The 13595-nt window shown below is 52.8% G+C and overlaps 6 protein-coding genes across 6 annotated transcripts; 3 read left to right on the top strand and 3 right to left on the bottom strand.

Annotated features, from left to right (window-relative positions):
• Positions 1 to 877: 877 nt before the first annotated feature.
• Positions 878 to 2306, top strand: J4E85_007831 (uncharacterized protein; the record flags this gene model as incomplete). Its single annotated transcript, XM_051472061.1, has 2 exons — positions 878 to 974; positions 1021 to 2306. 2 exons carry the CDS (start codon positions 878 to 880, stop codon positions 2304 to 2306), a joined length of 1383 nt encoding a protein of 460 aa, XP_051324258.1.
• Positions 2307 to 2686: 380 nt separating this feature from the next.
• On the top strand, positions 2687 to 3899 carry J4E85_007830 (uncharacterized protein; the record flags this gene model as incomplete). The annotated part of the gene is made up of 3 exons (XM_051472060.1): positions 2687 to 2689; positions 2737 to 3791; positions 3842 to 3899. The coding sequence occupies 3 exons, from the start codon at positions 2687 to 2689 to the stop codon at positions 3897 to 3899; spliced, it is 1116 nt and encodes a 371-aa protein (XP_051324257.1).
• A 303-nt stretch (positions 3900 to 4202) lies between these two features.
• Positions 4203 to 4915, bottom strand: J4E85_007829 (uncharacterized protein; the record flags this gene model as incomplete). Its single annotated transcript, XM_051472059.1, has 3 exons — positions 4203 to 4626; positions 4708 to 4848; positions 4902 to 4915. 3 exons carry the CDS (start codon positions 4913 to 4915, stop codon positions 4203 to 4205), a joined length of 579 nt encoding a protein of 192 aa, XP_051324256.1.
• A 3235-nt stretch (positions 4916 to 8150) lies between these two features.
• Positions 8151 to 10737, bottom strand: J4E85_007828 (uncharacterized protein; the record flags this gene model as incomplete). The annotated part of the gene is made up of 5 exons (XM_051472058.1): positions 8151 to 8820; positions 8879 to 8991; positions 9384 to 10017; positions 10069 to 10197; positions 10250 to 10737. The coding sequence occupies 5 exons, from the start codon at positions 10735 to 10737 to the stop codon at positions 8151 to 8153; spliced, it is 2034 nt and encodes a 677-aa protein (XP_051324255.1).
• A 463-nt stretch (positions 10738 to 11200) lies between these two features.
• J4E85_007827 (uncharacterized protein) lies at positions 11201 to 12456 on the bottom strand (the record flags this gene model as incomplete). Its single annotated transcript, XM_051472057.1, has 3 exons — positions 11201 to 11771; positions 11818 to 12290; positions 12403 to 12456. 3 exons carry the CDS (start codon positions 12454 to 12456, stop codon positions 11201 to 11203), a joined length of 1098 nt encoding a protein of 365 aa, XP_051324254.1.
• A 333-nt stretch (positions 12457 to 12789) lies between these two features.
• J4E85_007826 (uncharacterized protein) lies at positions 12790 to 13443 on the top strand (the record flags this gene model as incomplete). The annotated part of the gene is made up of 1 exon (XM_051472056.1): positions 12790 to 13443. The coding sequence occupies one exon, from the start codon at positions 12790 to 12792 to the stop codon at positions 13441 to 13443; it is 654 nt and encodes a 217-aa protein (XP_051324253.1).
• Positions 13444 to 13595: the final 152 nt, after the last annotated feature.

Genomic DNA, 13595 nt, shown 5'->3' with positions numbered 1-13595 from the left:
GCAAAAGAGACTTCCGATGCACTGCAGAGAGCAATATAAGCAAGTCTGCATATGTGTGCGCCCTAGAGAAGTAGTCAAGGTCAATTACAAGATTTTAGAACAAGCATATTGCTTCGTAAGCATTAAATGCGTTCGGAGAAGTATGCAAGCAATCTTCCTTTGTAAAGGCAGAGAGTGGTGACCTGCTTTCTTGTCTGTGTGATGCTCCTTATCTAGTAAACTAAAAAGCAGGCAGTTTGTTTAAGGCGTGATACACATGCTTAGAGATATGTGAAGTGCTGCAGTCCTTCAAGGTAGAAGTCGTGAGAGGCAAAAAGAATGCCCACTAGTCTCTTGCTAAAGAAACTTACAAAAAGGCGAAAAAGAATGTCGCAATTTGGCGGTACTGGGAACTGTAGACATGTTAGACGATGTCTCAGGACCACCAATGTATTGGGAAAGAACGTACTCGAACCCAGGCTGGCGCGGATCTGGATCGGGACACTTAGTGTCCGCCAGCCACAACGCGACGTCATACCACTAGACCATACCTGAAGGTACAGTTAGAAGATGTCTAATAGGTACTGCGTACAGGCAGAACTTACCACCGTGAGGTGTTATCGCATTACCCGAAGGTGATTTGATGGCAAAATCTTGAATTTTATTGTACAATACGTTGGCAAATCCACGGGAAACAGAGCCGCGAAATGCGGTCCAAGGTCCCAATAATGTCACTGAGGGGTGAGGGGCAGAGGTGGGGACCATCACTCGCTAAGTCAGGTCGTTGGGAGCGATGACTAGCCTGCTCCGATCCATTCCCGCGCTCGCCGATAGGCAGTCAAGGAAATTTTTGGGGCGCGCGACCAACACCGCAACCACCAACGCCGTCCACACCAGCATGGCCGAACCGGATGCAAAAGCCTCAGCTGCGGGCGAGGCTTCTGCCGGGCCCAGCAAACCGCAGAAGCCTCCGAATCCCGTCTGGAGAATGATGGGTGCGTGGATCTACTGTCTCATGCGGAGCACTACTAACAATTGCAGGCCTGCCGAACTTTCGCTTCAAGCTGCCGTCGCGCAATTGGATGATTTTTCTTTCGATTACTGGGTCTTGGACTGCGGCGGTCATGTATGATCGCAGGCAGAAGAAGCGCATACAGAAGAAGTGGGCAAAGGTTGTTGAGCACATCGCACACGAGCCGTTGGACGTACACCAGCTGCCGAGGAGGCTTACGATATTTTTATCTGCACCGCCGGCGGATGGAATAGTACCCGCGCGCGATCACTTCCACGAATACGTCAAGCCCATTCTGGTCGCAGCGGCGTTAGATTGGGATGCGGTCGAGGGTCGAAGGGAAGGAGACGTCAGAGCTGGATTGGCAGAACGGATACGGAAGCTGAGGAAGAAGAGGGGCGAGGCGACTGCCGAGCCATTGGAGCCAGGGCTTGAGGAGGAGTTGGAAGGACTAAGGCAAAGAGCTGGTGTGAGCCAGTGGAGTGGACCAGGAGGAGACATCGTTATCGGCAGACACACATGGAAAGAATATGTTCGAGGACTACATGAGGGTTGGCTGGGACCTCTGGACCCTCCGCCATCATCAGAACCGACGGTAGAGGTACCGGTTGCTGCGATCGAACCCACACCTGCGTCAACCGAAACACCCTCTGACAGCACAACACCTGCCACGACCGACGATGCATCACCTACCGCTACACCCGAAACTCCAAAGGCAGAAGAGGCTGAGAAGCCGAAGGAAGAGGAGAACAAACCCAAGAAGAAGAAGCAACCACCACCATTCATCTCAACCGCCGAATACCACAACGCCGTACTCTCCCAAAACTGCCCGCAAGCACTTGGTCCCGCCGCCGTAGTGCCTCTTCCCCACCTTCTCGGATTCTTCAACTTCCCCATTCGCATGTTCCGTTTCCTGAACAAGCGACAAGCGGCGGATGACATTGGCAGGGAAACCGCTGCCGCTGTTCTCGGTGCATACCGACCTTTCGAGACTGCAGGCGAAGCGTCTGTCACAAACGAGGAAGACGGACACAGTCAGGCACAGTGGGAGCAACAACGATTACTTGCACACGAAGAACCAGACTGGTCCAAGACAGCACGAAAGCGCGAAGAAGGCGATACCAGGGAGCGCGTATGGCTAGACGAGATGGTGCTGGACCCGAGAATCGCCGAGCGCATGCGGAGGTTTGCATTAGACCGCGAAGTTGAAGAGCGCGCTAAGAGCATGTCTCTTTCAAAAGAAGAATCATGGTTCAGCTCACTGTGGCCGAAAGAGAAGCCCAAGGGTGCTTGGGAAGGATTGAGCGACGATTAGAGACTTGTAGATACCCATCTCACCTTCTAGCATGTTATATATAGTAGTGGGTGTAAGAGTAGACGTGTAAATGAAAGCACTTGATGGCTTGAATGACGCCAGTTAAATCTCAAATCCATGAAATTCACATTCTTTGCTCGCGGCGTTTGATAGTGAACACTACAGGGCTGGTGGTAGCAGCTTGGCACTGGCGGCGGCGGACTGCCCCGCCAATTGACCGACGGAAGCTTCGAGTTTCAATGCGTTGATCTCAGACTTGCAACCAACCATAGTCCTGTACCTACCTGAACACCTGTTCATAAGCTTACTACCAGGGAACGTACTCCATTGTTCCTAGTACCCAGCCTGCGAGACCCTTCCAACACACACATCACGCCGTCATGGTAAGTCTGCCCCACTTGCGCACGTAAACAATGGCTCACAGTCCCAGGCTTTCCAATCCAAGAAGCGCCTCGCGCTCGCCATCCTCGACTTCCTCCAGACCTCGCAGACCGACGGCTCCGTAGCGCCCGACGACGCCGAACAGCTCGAAGTCGCCGCCAACTGCATCGCCGAAGCTTTCAAGGTCGACGCTGCGGATGAGGCCGCAAAGAAGGACGCCATTGGCGACCAGAACTTGCTCGCAATCTACAACGTCTACGAGAAGCTCAAGGGAAAGACGACCGCCACAACTGAGGGATCCTCGTCGGCAAAGGAGGCCCGCCCAGCGACGCCACAGACACCTGCCGCCGGGTCAGGACCAGGCGGGCCGAACAAGGATGAAGCCGAGAGACTGAAGGGACTGGGTAACGAGGCGATGAAGAAGAAGGACTACGATGGTGCTGTCAAGCATTATACCGCCGCTCTCGAAGTTATCCCCCTCAACCCCATCTACCTCTCCAACCGCGCCGCCGCATACTCAGGCCAGGGCAAGCACGAGCTCGCAAAGGAGGACGCTGAGATGGCAGTCGCTGCCGACCCCAACTACTCCAAGGCCTGGTCGCGTCTCGGTCTCGCTAAGTACGTTCTCGGCGACGCAAAGGGCGCTATGGAGGCATACAAGTCGGGTATGGACGCAGAGGGCGGCGGTTCAGAAGTCATGCGCAAGGGCTACGAGACAGCCAAGAAGAAGGTCGAAGAGGACGGTGGTGATGTCGGTGCGCCCGACGCTGCCCGAGGAGCTGGCGGTATGGGTGGTGGTGGCGGCGGAATGCCTGATCTTTCTGCTCTGGCTGGTATGCTCGGTGGTGGCGGCGGTGGAGGCGGCGGCATGCCCGATCTCGCGGGCCTTATGCAGAACCCGATGATGAGGCAGATGGCTCAGAACCTTATGAGCAACCCGGATATGATGAGCAACCTCATGAACAACCCTAGGATAGCGGAAATGGCTCAACAGTTCGGTGGTGGAGGTGGCGGTGGTGCTGGTCGAGGCGGCGGCGGTGGTGGAAGCGGAGGTGGAATGCCCAATATGCAGGATCTCATGAACGACCCTAACCTGGCTGAGATGTAAGTTGAGGATTTGCTCATTGGAATGATTACGACTAACGAGATATCAGGGCCCGGAACTTCATGGGAGGCGGTGGTGGTGGTGCCGGTCGAGGTGCACCGCAATAAGATGCTACAACCCGACTGCACAGAGTGAATCACTGGCATATGCATTGGTCATACTAGAGAGCAGTCTTCACGATTAGAAATATGATACCATGTTCAACTTCGTTTGTATTCATGGAGATCCCGTTTTGAGATCGGTAACCATCTTGCATATAGCAAGATAAGCTATCATATCGTGTCTGATCAGAGCCTCGAGTGGCATCTAATCAGAAGCCATTCCACCTCCAACCATTCTGCTGTCCGCGACTCTACAGCTGTGCCCTGCTCATGTACTTCATCTCGCCCATACCATCAAAACCCCTCTACTCAATCCAACTTCAACCCCCAAAGCCCATCCCCCAAATAATGCCCCGCCTCACACGCCTGCCCCTTCTTAACCCTCTTCATCTCCTCCGTCCCCATCTTCAACACGCCCACCATACACGCCGTCTCCTTGCCCTCCGCCTCAATAACCACCACCTCGCCCTCCTTCAGATCCTGCGCCCCATACACCTCTTTGTCCTCGTCGCTCAGTTCAGGTCCTGGTAAGCGGCCGCCGGGCGATGTTAGACCGGGTGCCATTAGGGTCGCGCCGGAGAGCACGAAGCGGATGGCGCCGCGGTCGATGCGTAGTCGGTGGAAGGCGAAGGGGTATTTGTGCACGAGGGTTAGGTGCGGGAGGAGGGCGTCGTCCATGTGTTGGAAGAAGAGGGGGGTGGTGTGCAGGGTGTAGAGGGATACGCGGTCGGGTCTGTTGTTGTAGTGATTAGCACTTCCTCTTTCCTGTGTACTTTGGACAGGGTGGAAGTTTGGGGGTGAGAGATGGACGTACAGCTTAACCAAATCTAATTGCTCCTTCTTCGGCAATATATCCTCGATATACGGTTCTAATCTCGGGTATTCCTCCAGCACTTTTGAGCGGATGGCGCGTTGGGCGCTGGATTTGACCTTTGATTTTGCGCCCGAGGTTATGCTGTGTTTCTGTTAGTCCTTTCTTTCTGTTCGGCGACGCGTAAAGCAGCTTACTCTTTCTTGAACATGGTTGCGGTTGTGTGGGGGGACTTGAGTTGTTATGCGACGGTGTTTGGTGTTGAGACTGCTGCTGCGTAGATTGGTGCCCCGCGATTGCCCCTCATAGACGCGCTAGTGAGAGGGGAGCGCGTGCAGCTGCGCTTCCCTTTGGGCTTCTCACTCACTCTATCTCGAGCACTGGCAAACTGCGATTTCGACTTACTTCCTGTGCTGTTTCGCTTTCCTCACACAATAATGGCTGTAGAGCTATGCCCGAAGCTTTCCCGCCCTGGAATCGGATCGCGTGTTTCGTCTCTGCTCATCATCCCATTACGCAGGTAGCATTTTGATGCATGGCCTAGGTGTTATCGGTCAGAGCTGTCTCCTCGTATGGATTAGACTGTGCATCGGTCTTCATTGGTTACATATCCTCCATGGAAACGGAACATGAAAGCCACAGCGTGATCCGACGTCATCAGGCTGAGACTCAGCCTTCTTCATTCCGTGTCAGCTTTCCTTGCTATCTTGTCCCTCACACAAACGCATCTTAGCGCTTTCCGATTTCTTTGACTTATCACCCGTCGTCTTGTTCTTTATGCAGTACTCATTCTCAGCGGCCAGCCGGTAAACACGGTTGTGGCACGATGTCAAACACTTCATACCCCGACGATGCGGCGTCTTTCTCGCAGGCTGAATCGTCGAAGGAAGAGCTGGATCTTTGTATGAGCGATTCAGATTGCCAAACTTGCCTAAATCTTCGATTGCCAGATCCAAATCCCATGAGAACAACGTATGCGGAGTTGCAGTGCACAGCGACCGAAGGATGCTGGCTGTGCAAGCTTCTTCAACGAGTTAGCGAGACAGCTTGCATCGTCGTACATACAGTGATTCAGAATACTGATTCAGTATCTGTGTTTCCGGGAATCTTGGGGGCCGAGCAAAACGCAGCACGTCTAAGAGTGACAAGGAGTACGGGGGATGGAGGTACGTTCCAGAGGTCCCTTCACTTTCACCTAATCAACTACATGTCATGTACTGACACTGCAGTTTGTTGCATTGTAACGTTCTATGCCGCATCAGGTAGGACACACATTATCTATGAGGATTTTCCAAGCGGCCACATTGGGTGCCTATTGACGAACTGTAGGGGATAGCTGCCCTTGGCCTTTTATGACTTCGAACTTCGTGCCCGATGAGAATGCGAGCATTCAGGAATGTGCTCAGTCGATCAATCGCATGCTTGACGAATGTAACAAACATCACACCAGCACTTGTAACGTCGTCGATAGCCGGCAGCAACTCTTGGAGAAGTTGGAGCCACCTCGATTCATCCCAAAGCGGCTACTACACATCAGAAGTGATAACATGTCTTTCCAAGTTCGTTTGCGTGAAACAGCAAGAGATGACGCATCTTTGAAAGAAACTGGTTTTCGATATACCACTCTAAGTCACTGCTGGGGCTCTACCCCTATCATCAACACCACAACTGCCAGAGTGTCTAGCTTTGAAAGAGATGGCATCAATTGGATATCGCTACCTAAGACATTCCAAGAAGCCATATTGCTCACGCACGAGCTCAGTATTGACTATATTTGGATTGATTCTCTTTGTAAGTGATTCCTAAAATCAAGCCGTGTCGTCGCTTTTACTAAGTTTTGCTGCCGTGTCAGGCATCTTACAAGACTCTGTGGACGATTGGGCCGAACAATCCTCACAAATGGCCAAAATATTCTCGAATGCCTACCTCACGATTGCTGCATCTGCATCTGAGAACGGACAACAGGGTCTACTGAATCGTCGTCGCACCACACAAAAACTCGACGTAGTCCACAATGGTAAAGCTTTTGCTGTATACGTTCGCGACGGCATAGAGCATGAATTCGAAGAAGACCTCACAGACCTCCCTTTTGCGAAAACTACCCGATTGCCGTTACGGAAGCGCGCTTGGTGTTTACAAGAGGAACTGCTTTCTACGCGGATAGTTCATTTCACAGAGGATGAGAGTGTTTTCGTTTGTCAGGAAGGGACAATCTGCGAATGTAGACCTATCTGGTGGTCTCGTTACACGCTACGCAATGATATATGGAGCCCGTCTAAAATCTGGGAAAACATCTTAGAGCATTACACGGGGCGCCAAATAAGCTTTTGCAAAGACAGGTTGCCAGCAATATCAAGTTTGACGAATTCCTTCGAAGAACACTCGGACCGCTATCATGCTGGACTTTGGGAATCTCACATGCCACGCAGCTTACTTTGGTGGAGTCAATGTGGCAAACGTCCAGAACAAGAACAGAATTCCCAATCTAGGTCACCATCCTGGTCCTGGGCTTCTATCGAAGGCAATGTGAAATATACAGAGATCCACGATATTTGGGAGGATGTTGCTGATGTACTTGTCGTCTGTACCTATCCCAGTACATCCGACCCCAGAGGGATGGTTTCTGGGGGGCAAATTACGTTGCGAGCGCCGTTGTTCCCGTTGGCAGGAACATGGAAAAAGTCTGAAGGCCCATGGCAGACCTTCGTGGAATGGCATAGCGGAGACTCGTCGTTCGGTTCCTGTTTCGCTTGTAGTCCGGGTTGGGCTCCGGGTTGGGCCCCGAAACTTGACTGGTCTGGAGAAGACGACTGCTACTGTGTGCTCGACGATCCAGCTAACCCACTATTGTTGCTCCCGGACCATGCCATCGACAACCCCATATTCCTGTTGATAATTTGTACATTGGAAGATGATGGTCTGGCCGAGGAATTTCCTCGTCTTCCTCATCCTGAAGGCTACAGGTTCTTAGGCCTGCTGCTTCAACCACTCGAAAACCTCAACCAGACTCAGATGAATGCAATGGAGGACTCGGGGAGCAAGCTTTCGTTTGTGAGGATCGGGTTTGGCGGAATGTGTCTGCATGAGGAGGTTGGCAGGGAGGCGCTGAACCGCTTTGGCAACACCACTGTAACCATCTTTTGATTGCGTGGCTATGATTCACTCTTTGTACCCAATTTGGGAATATCGTAGACTGTCGCCGGTCTGGACTTGTTGCAAAGGAGTCAATGTTTGCTTATCATCTTGACAATCTCGACCCTGTTCGTGCAAATAATTTGAATTGGAGTCGTGTGGAAATAGCAAGATGCATCAATATAACATGAAACTTTGCTTAGAACAACTACTCGCCATATCTATTAGTGCAAGTCTTAGGTCAAATCTTGAGAATCAGTGCGTACAGCATGTACCAGCAATACTGATAGATCCCCATCTACCCCTACCCCTCCTCAAGGCAACCCCCTCCCACTATCAACCGCATCCGCCAACATACTAGTCCCGGGTCTATTCTCCGCATACCGCTCATAACTATCCAAATAAAGCTCATCCGTACTCGTCGTCATCTTGACACTCCTCTCCGCCTCAATCGCGTCAATCCACCTCTTCCACCTACTCCCCTCTTCCGCCTCAGGCCACCCCCTATACGGACCCAACACGCGCCGCAAACGCAGAACCCACGGCGCGATCTGCACATCTACAAACGAGATGTGCGGACCGAGAAAGAAAGGCCCAGTGGGATCCGCGGCATCGACCAACTTCCCGATCTGATCCCTCAATTCCTTCGCATGAGACACTTGCTCAGCAGCGTCTTGACACTGAAGTAATTTATAAAACCACGGAATAACATTCCGATTAACATGATCGGCCCAAAGACGCGAAGTCGCACGTGTTTGCGCATCCGGAGGCAGGAGGTGCGGTCCAGCCTGCAGGTCTTCGAGATACTCCATTATAACCGTTGATTCGTGGGTCGACCATGTAGGGCCGTGGCGCAGGGCGGGGACGAGACCGCGCGGGTTGACGTCGAGGAGGGATTGCGGTTTCTTGTAGGGGTCGACTTCGATGTATTGGTAGGGGATTTGCTTGTGCTCGAGGGATATCCAGACGCGTTGGACGAAGGGGCTGGGTGGGGTTAGTTGGTTGGGCGTGGGGTTGGGGGGATTGGGGAGGTGTGGCTTACCAGAATGCGCTACCGTATAGTTTTAGGTCGTCTTCTTTGGAATGGTTCTTGACTGTTGTCAAGGCATTGCCGGTGGCTTTTTTGTGGTACGTCTTCTTGGAAGGATCTCCGCCCTGGTTGGTGTCGGTCATTTTGGATCGAATGGTCTCACTACTGATTCGCAAAGATGGTGTTTGGAATGAAGAAAGGGTTGAACAAAACGTAGTCTTGGAGATGGTGGAAGGACGAGTGCAGGGATATGGTAAAAAACAGGGCAATGTGCGAAGTTTACAGAAAGAACTCATGAATAATGTCGAAGACTTCGAATCAGTGTAAGAACCAAGCAGGCTGTCTTAAATGCCTGCAAGTTGAGCAATGGGCATAGTCGGTGTTCCAAGCATGCATCAAAATGACGTATGCGCTTGATCTGCGGGCAGTGTGGATCGCCATTGCATATCACCATGGCTAGATGGGTCGGTGGAACGGGAGAGCGGAGTCTGAGATCAAAGAAAGAAGTGAAGCTTACCTGCGATCTCTTCCTGTCGTCTTTGTCGATTTTGGCCTGCCACCTGATGACACTATTCTTCTTTACACGATCACTCTCCTCAAGCGAATGCTTATGTGGCCCGGCAACGCCATCGCCTTTGCCATTCCCACCGTTTCCATTCACCCTCTGGAATGTATAGAATTTCTTCGATGGAGCGCCGGACGAAGGAGCGTATTCTGGCATGTTCATGGCTGGCTGAGCGCTTATATTTGGAGGCATATCCCAACTCCCAGCCGGTTGTTGCGGCAGTAGCGGTTGCTGCCCGAAAAACTGCGAATTCTGATTCTGACCCGTCCGGTTGGGGTTCAGCGGCATGGTCGATGCGACCGGGCTCGGCGGGTCGTTCTCTGTGCCTGGTGGTCGTCGACCAAGTTGTTCCTCATACTCCCGTCGATCGAAGAACTCAGTAATCTTGATCTTGACATCGCACAGGTCCCGCTCTCTTGCAACTCTCTTCCTCTTCTTCTTGTCTGGGTCTGTGGATTTCTTGGTGCCCGGTGGTCGCCCTTTGAGTCGGCAATCCCAGTAGTGCGATACGAAGCGTTTGCGTTTATGCCGTTGGGTCGAGCGATGTGAGTAGACGTTGTCGATATGAGGGAAGTAAGTCTGGAACCTAAGAAGGTGGTCAGCGCATAATCCTGAGTATGCGAGCAAGTTATCATACTGCTCCTCGGTCAGAGTGATCATGTCATCGACATGAAACAGTCTCTCCCTCCATTCTTCCAAGTCTGGTGGATTGGGAATGAGCTTCAGGCCTTGGAACTGGCCATGGTTGGACAATGGAGTGTCGTCGCTATCGAAGGATCAGTAGGGTGCGCTTTGTCGCTACGCTCAAGCCAACGTACCCATCCTGGCTCTCCTGCTTATGCAGCAGAGGTGCTGGTTCTACATGGCGTGGCAGTGGCTGCGGCGCCGCGAGTATTGGCGGTGCAGGCGGTGGGAGAGGAAGTTGCTGGACCGGTCGTTGTACCGTCTGAGGGGATGCGTGATACTGTTGCGCGTGTTCTTGAAGCGGGGGAGGGGGCGCGTTCATGAATCGCGGACTCGTGCCATGCTGATAGCCCGCCGGCTGGAATGGCGGGTACGGCCCTGAAGGCGGGAGCGCGTGTTGCTCAAAGTGTACTGGCAGCGCATGCGACGGTGGTTGTTGGTGCGATGGCCCGCTCAGGGCGTATTGCTGTTGGTATACATCGCTCGTGTGGAGGTTCTGCAGCTCGGGCAGGACCTGATTGTGGGGATATAGCGTTCCGTCGGGCGACTGGTGTAGCGTCTGGAGAGCGCCAGGGTGCAGTGACCGGAGCTGCTGGAGGACAGGCGAGGAAGCCTGTTGCATGATGGCGCCGGTGTTGGACGCTGCTTTAGCCCAAGCCGTTTTCGTGAAAGATGCAGGTCCACCGTCGATCCGGTATCCGAGTAGTTAGGGTTGGCGAGTATTACAGGTGTAGACACATTCAGCATGGAGAGCACCCGTATTGATGTCGCGAACGCGTGTTGATTACTTCTTTGTCTGATTCAGCACTCTATGTGGCAATGGTCGCTCCGCACACGCTTAGGAGAGCTTTCAGCCGCCTAGCTGAGCAGCGTTTGTTTGAACATCAACGCTTTTGCGGCATTCCCAACTTTTGGCATCGGAACACATGGACAAACGCTAGAAATGCCCCTTCACATAATCATCGTGGTCCTTCCATCTAAAAGATCAAATCCAGTCCCGTCAAAGGGACCGCTAACCCGCAACGCCATGCCCATGCCGTGACGAAGAGAAGCATAATCATGAAATACAGCCACATCTACCAGATCTACTCTCCAGGAAGAAGATTGCTCTTGACAGCGAACATCTTGGAAGTGACGCCTGCCGTGAAACCGTCCACCTGCCTCGAGTATTGCTCCACCTGTCTCGAGTTGAGGAGCGTCTCCAGTCGGCTGGGTTCCTGGGGCAGTTTGAACAGCCTCTGCCACTCGTCTTCGGGAAGGAGAGGTTGCTTTGAGGCTGTGCGCGCCGCGTTCTCAGCCTTGCGCTTTTGCTGCCATGCAGTGATCTTGGTCTGCTCACGAGCGAGCGAACGCTGGTAGTACTGGTAGTTGTTGATCTCTGTGTGGTGGTTCTCGATGCTCTCAAGGAGCAAGTCGCAGGTCTTCTCAAGGAAGGGGTCAATGGAGAGGTCGAGCGAGTCGTAGTTGGGGAAGAGAGGTGCCTGAGGGGTGTTCGGGTCCTGCTGCAGAGCGGCTAGGTTGGGTGGGAACTTGAGCTCCTGCTTGGGCGCGTCGGAAGGTAGCTGGTGTAGAAGCGAGGTGAGGAGGTGGGAGTTGCGGATGGTGACTGGAAGCTCGACCAGGATGTCGTGGTAGCGGAGACCACTCTTCTGGAGGCTGGGATTGTTAGTTTCCACTTTTATCTGGAATCGGTTATGCATACCTCTCAGTCGTGAACTTGCCCTCCTTGTATGCCGTCACGAAAGAAGGAGAGAGCCTGTATGCGCGCAGGTTCAGGGTACCCTGAGAACTCCTGCTTACGTCGTAGATCAAAGCGACGGTCCTCTCGTTTGGCTGGCTCTGGTAGAAGTACTGGTTCTCGATGGTGTTCAGGTTGACGAAGTTGCCCATGCTTGTGCTTGTGTACCAGCCGACGTTGTTCGCGTCCACGTTGACCTCTCGGAGGAACTTGATCATCTCGTTTCCGTATGCGATGTTCTGCTTGGCGCGGGGAGCACCAGCGGCGAGGTTTGCGACGGTATCGTTTTGGCCATCGGTCTGCACGGCAGCAGAGACTTCGGGGAAGGGGAACGAGTTTGTGATTTCTAGGACGCCGTTCTTCTCCATGCCGACAATGCTTCCGGTCGCGAGCGAGGGGAACGACTTGCCGCTTGCGGTAGCGATCTTGATCGCGACCTGAGGACCACAGTCAGTCTCTCATAGCTACACCAGGCTTCTATAACGGCTTGTCTCCAGCACAATGGCGGGGCGCACAGTGGGGTACTGGCGCCGCACTTTTCCTACGTACCAGGGCGTCGATCTGCACCGTCTTGAATAGCGCATCTTTCTGGGTGTCCGCCATCGTGGAATCGGCGAAAAGGTCTGGGGTTACGTTCGGCGGGGGTAGTAGACAATAGGCGTGCGTCGTTGTCAGGAAGGAGAATTCGGGCTCCAGTGACTGCTGCCAAGAGTTCCTCGCTTACCCGCACGCTAGCCGGATTGGACTAGCACAGCTGTAGGCGCGGTCAGGTCAATACCTCTGCTTGTAATGTAAACAACCATGGACGCAACTCTGAGGTGTTGATAATAAAGCCGAAACACTATCACCACTACTATATAAGTTCCGACTCAGCCGCTGCACAATAGACGTCTCACAACTCCAGCCCATCTCAACATCAAGGGCAAAGTCAACAACATGCCCCGCAACAAGTACGGAGAAGAGATCCGACGTCTTTACAACCCGTCTGAAGATCCTCGAACCTCTTCCATTCCGCTATCCGAGCTTCTTTTCTACGACAGGGACAGAAGAAGGGTCTCTCACCTGCGCATGAACGTCATGTCCGAGCCAGATCCTATCGTGGACGAAACAAGCGTAGTAGTCTTTATTGACGGTGCTTGTCGTAACAACGGCCAACCAACAGCGCGAGCTTCATGGGCTGTCTCATTCGGTTGGGAATCTCGTTACAATACAGGTGGTCTTCTTGACAAGTCTTTGCCTCAGACGAGTACACGTGCGGAGATCGAGGCTCTCATACAAGCGCTTGACGTGATCCGCTATGTCACGGACATACACTTCACCAGGAGGTCTCGTGTCATAATTGCAACCGACTCAAGCTTTCTGGTCAAAGCGATGACCCAATGGATGGAACGCTGGATCGAGAATGATGGCGTGGGTACCAACGGCGAACCAGTTGCGCATTTCCAAGTTCTGAAAAAGATACACGACTTGCTGAACGAAATGGAACGCAGCGACGAGGCGCGTAGTAGAGAGATATGGCTCTGGCATGTACCCAGGGAAATGAACCGAGATGCAGACGGAATAGCGAACAGAGTGCTTGATGAAGCCTGAGTCGTACAGAAATAATTAATGTTGATGACTGTTGATGCTCATGCCAATGCAGTACAAACAACAACGCCCTACGCAAATGCAGTGGTATCCAAGAGAACGTGCTAAATGTGAATGCAACAATCCCTCCTCCCTTTTCTCCATACAAAACGCCA

Source organism: Alternaria conjuncta (genome assembly GCF_024043145.1).
Source record: "Alternaria conjuncta strain BMP 0040 chromosome Unknown scaffold_11, whole genome shotgun sequence".
NCBI classification, from domain to species: Eukaryota; Fungi; Ascomycota; class Dothideomycetes; order Pleosporales; family Pleosporaceae; genus Alternaria; species Alternaria conjuncta.
This window is presented reverse-complemented; position numbering and strand designations above follow the sequence as displayed.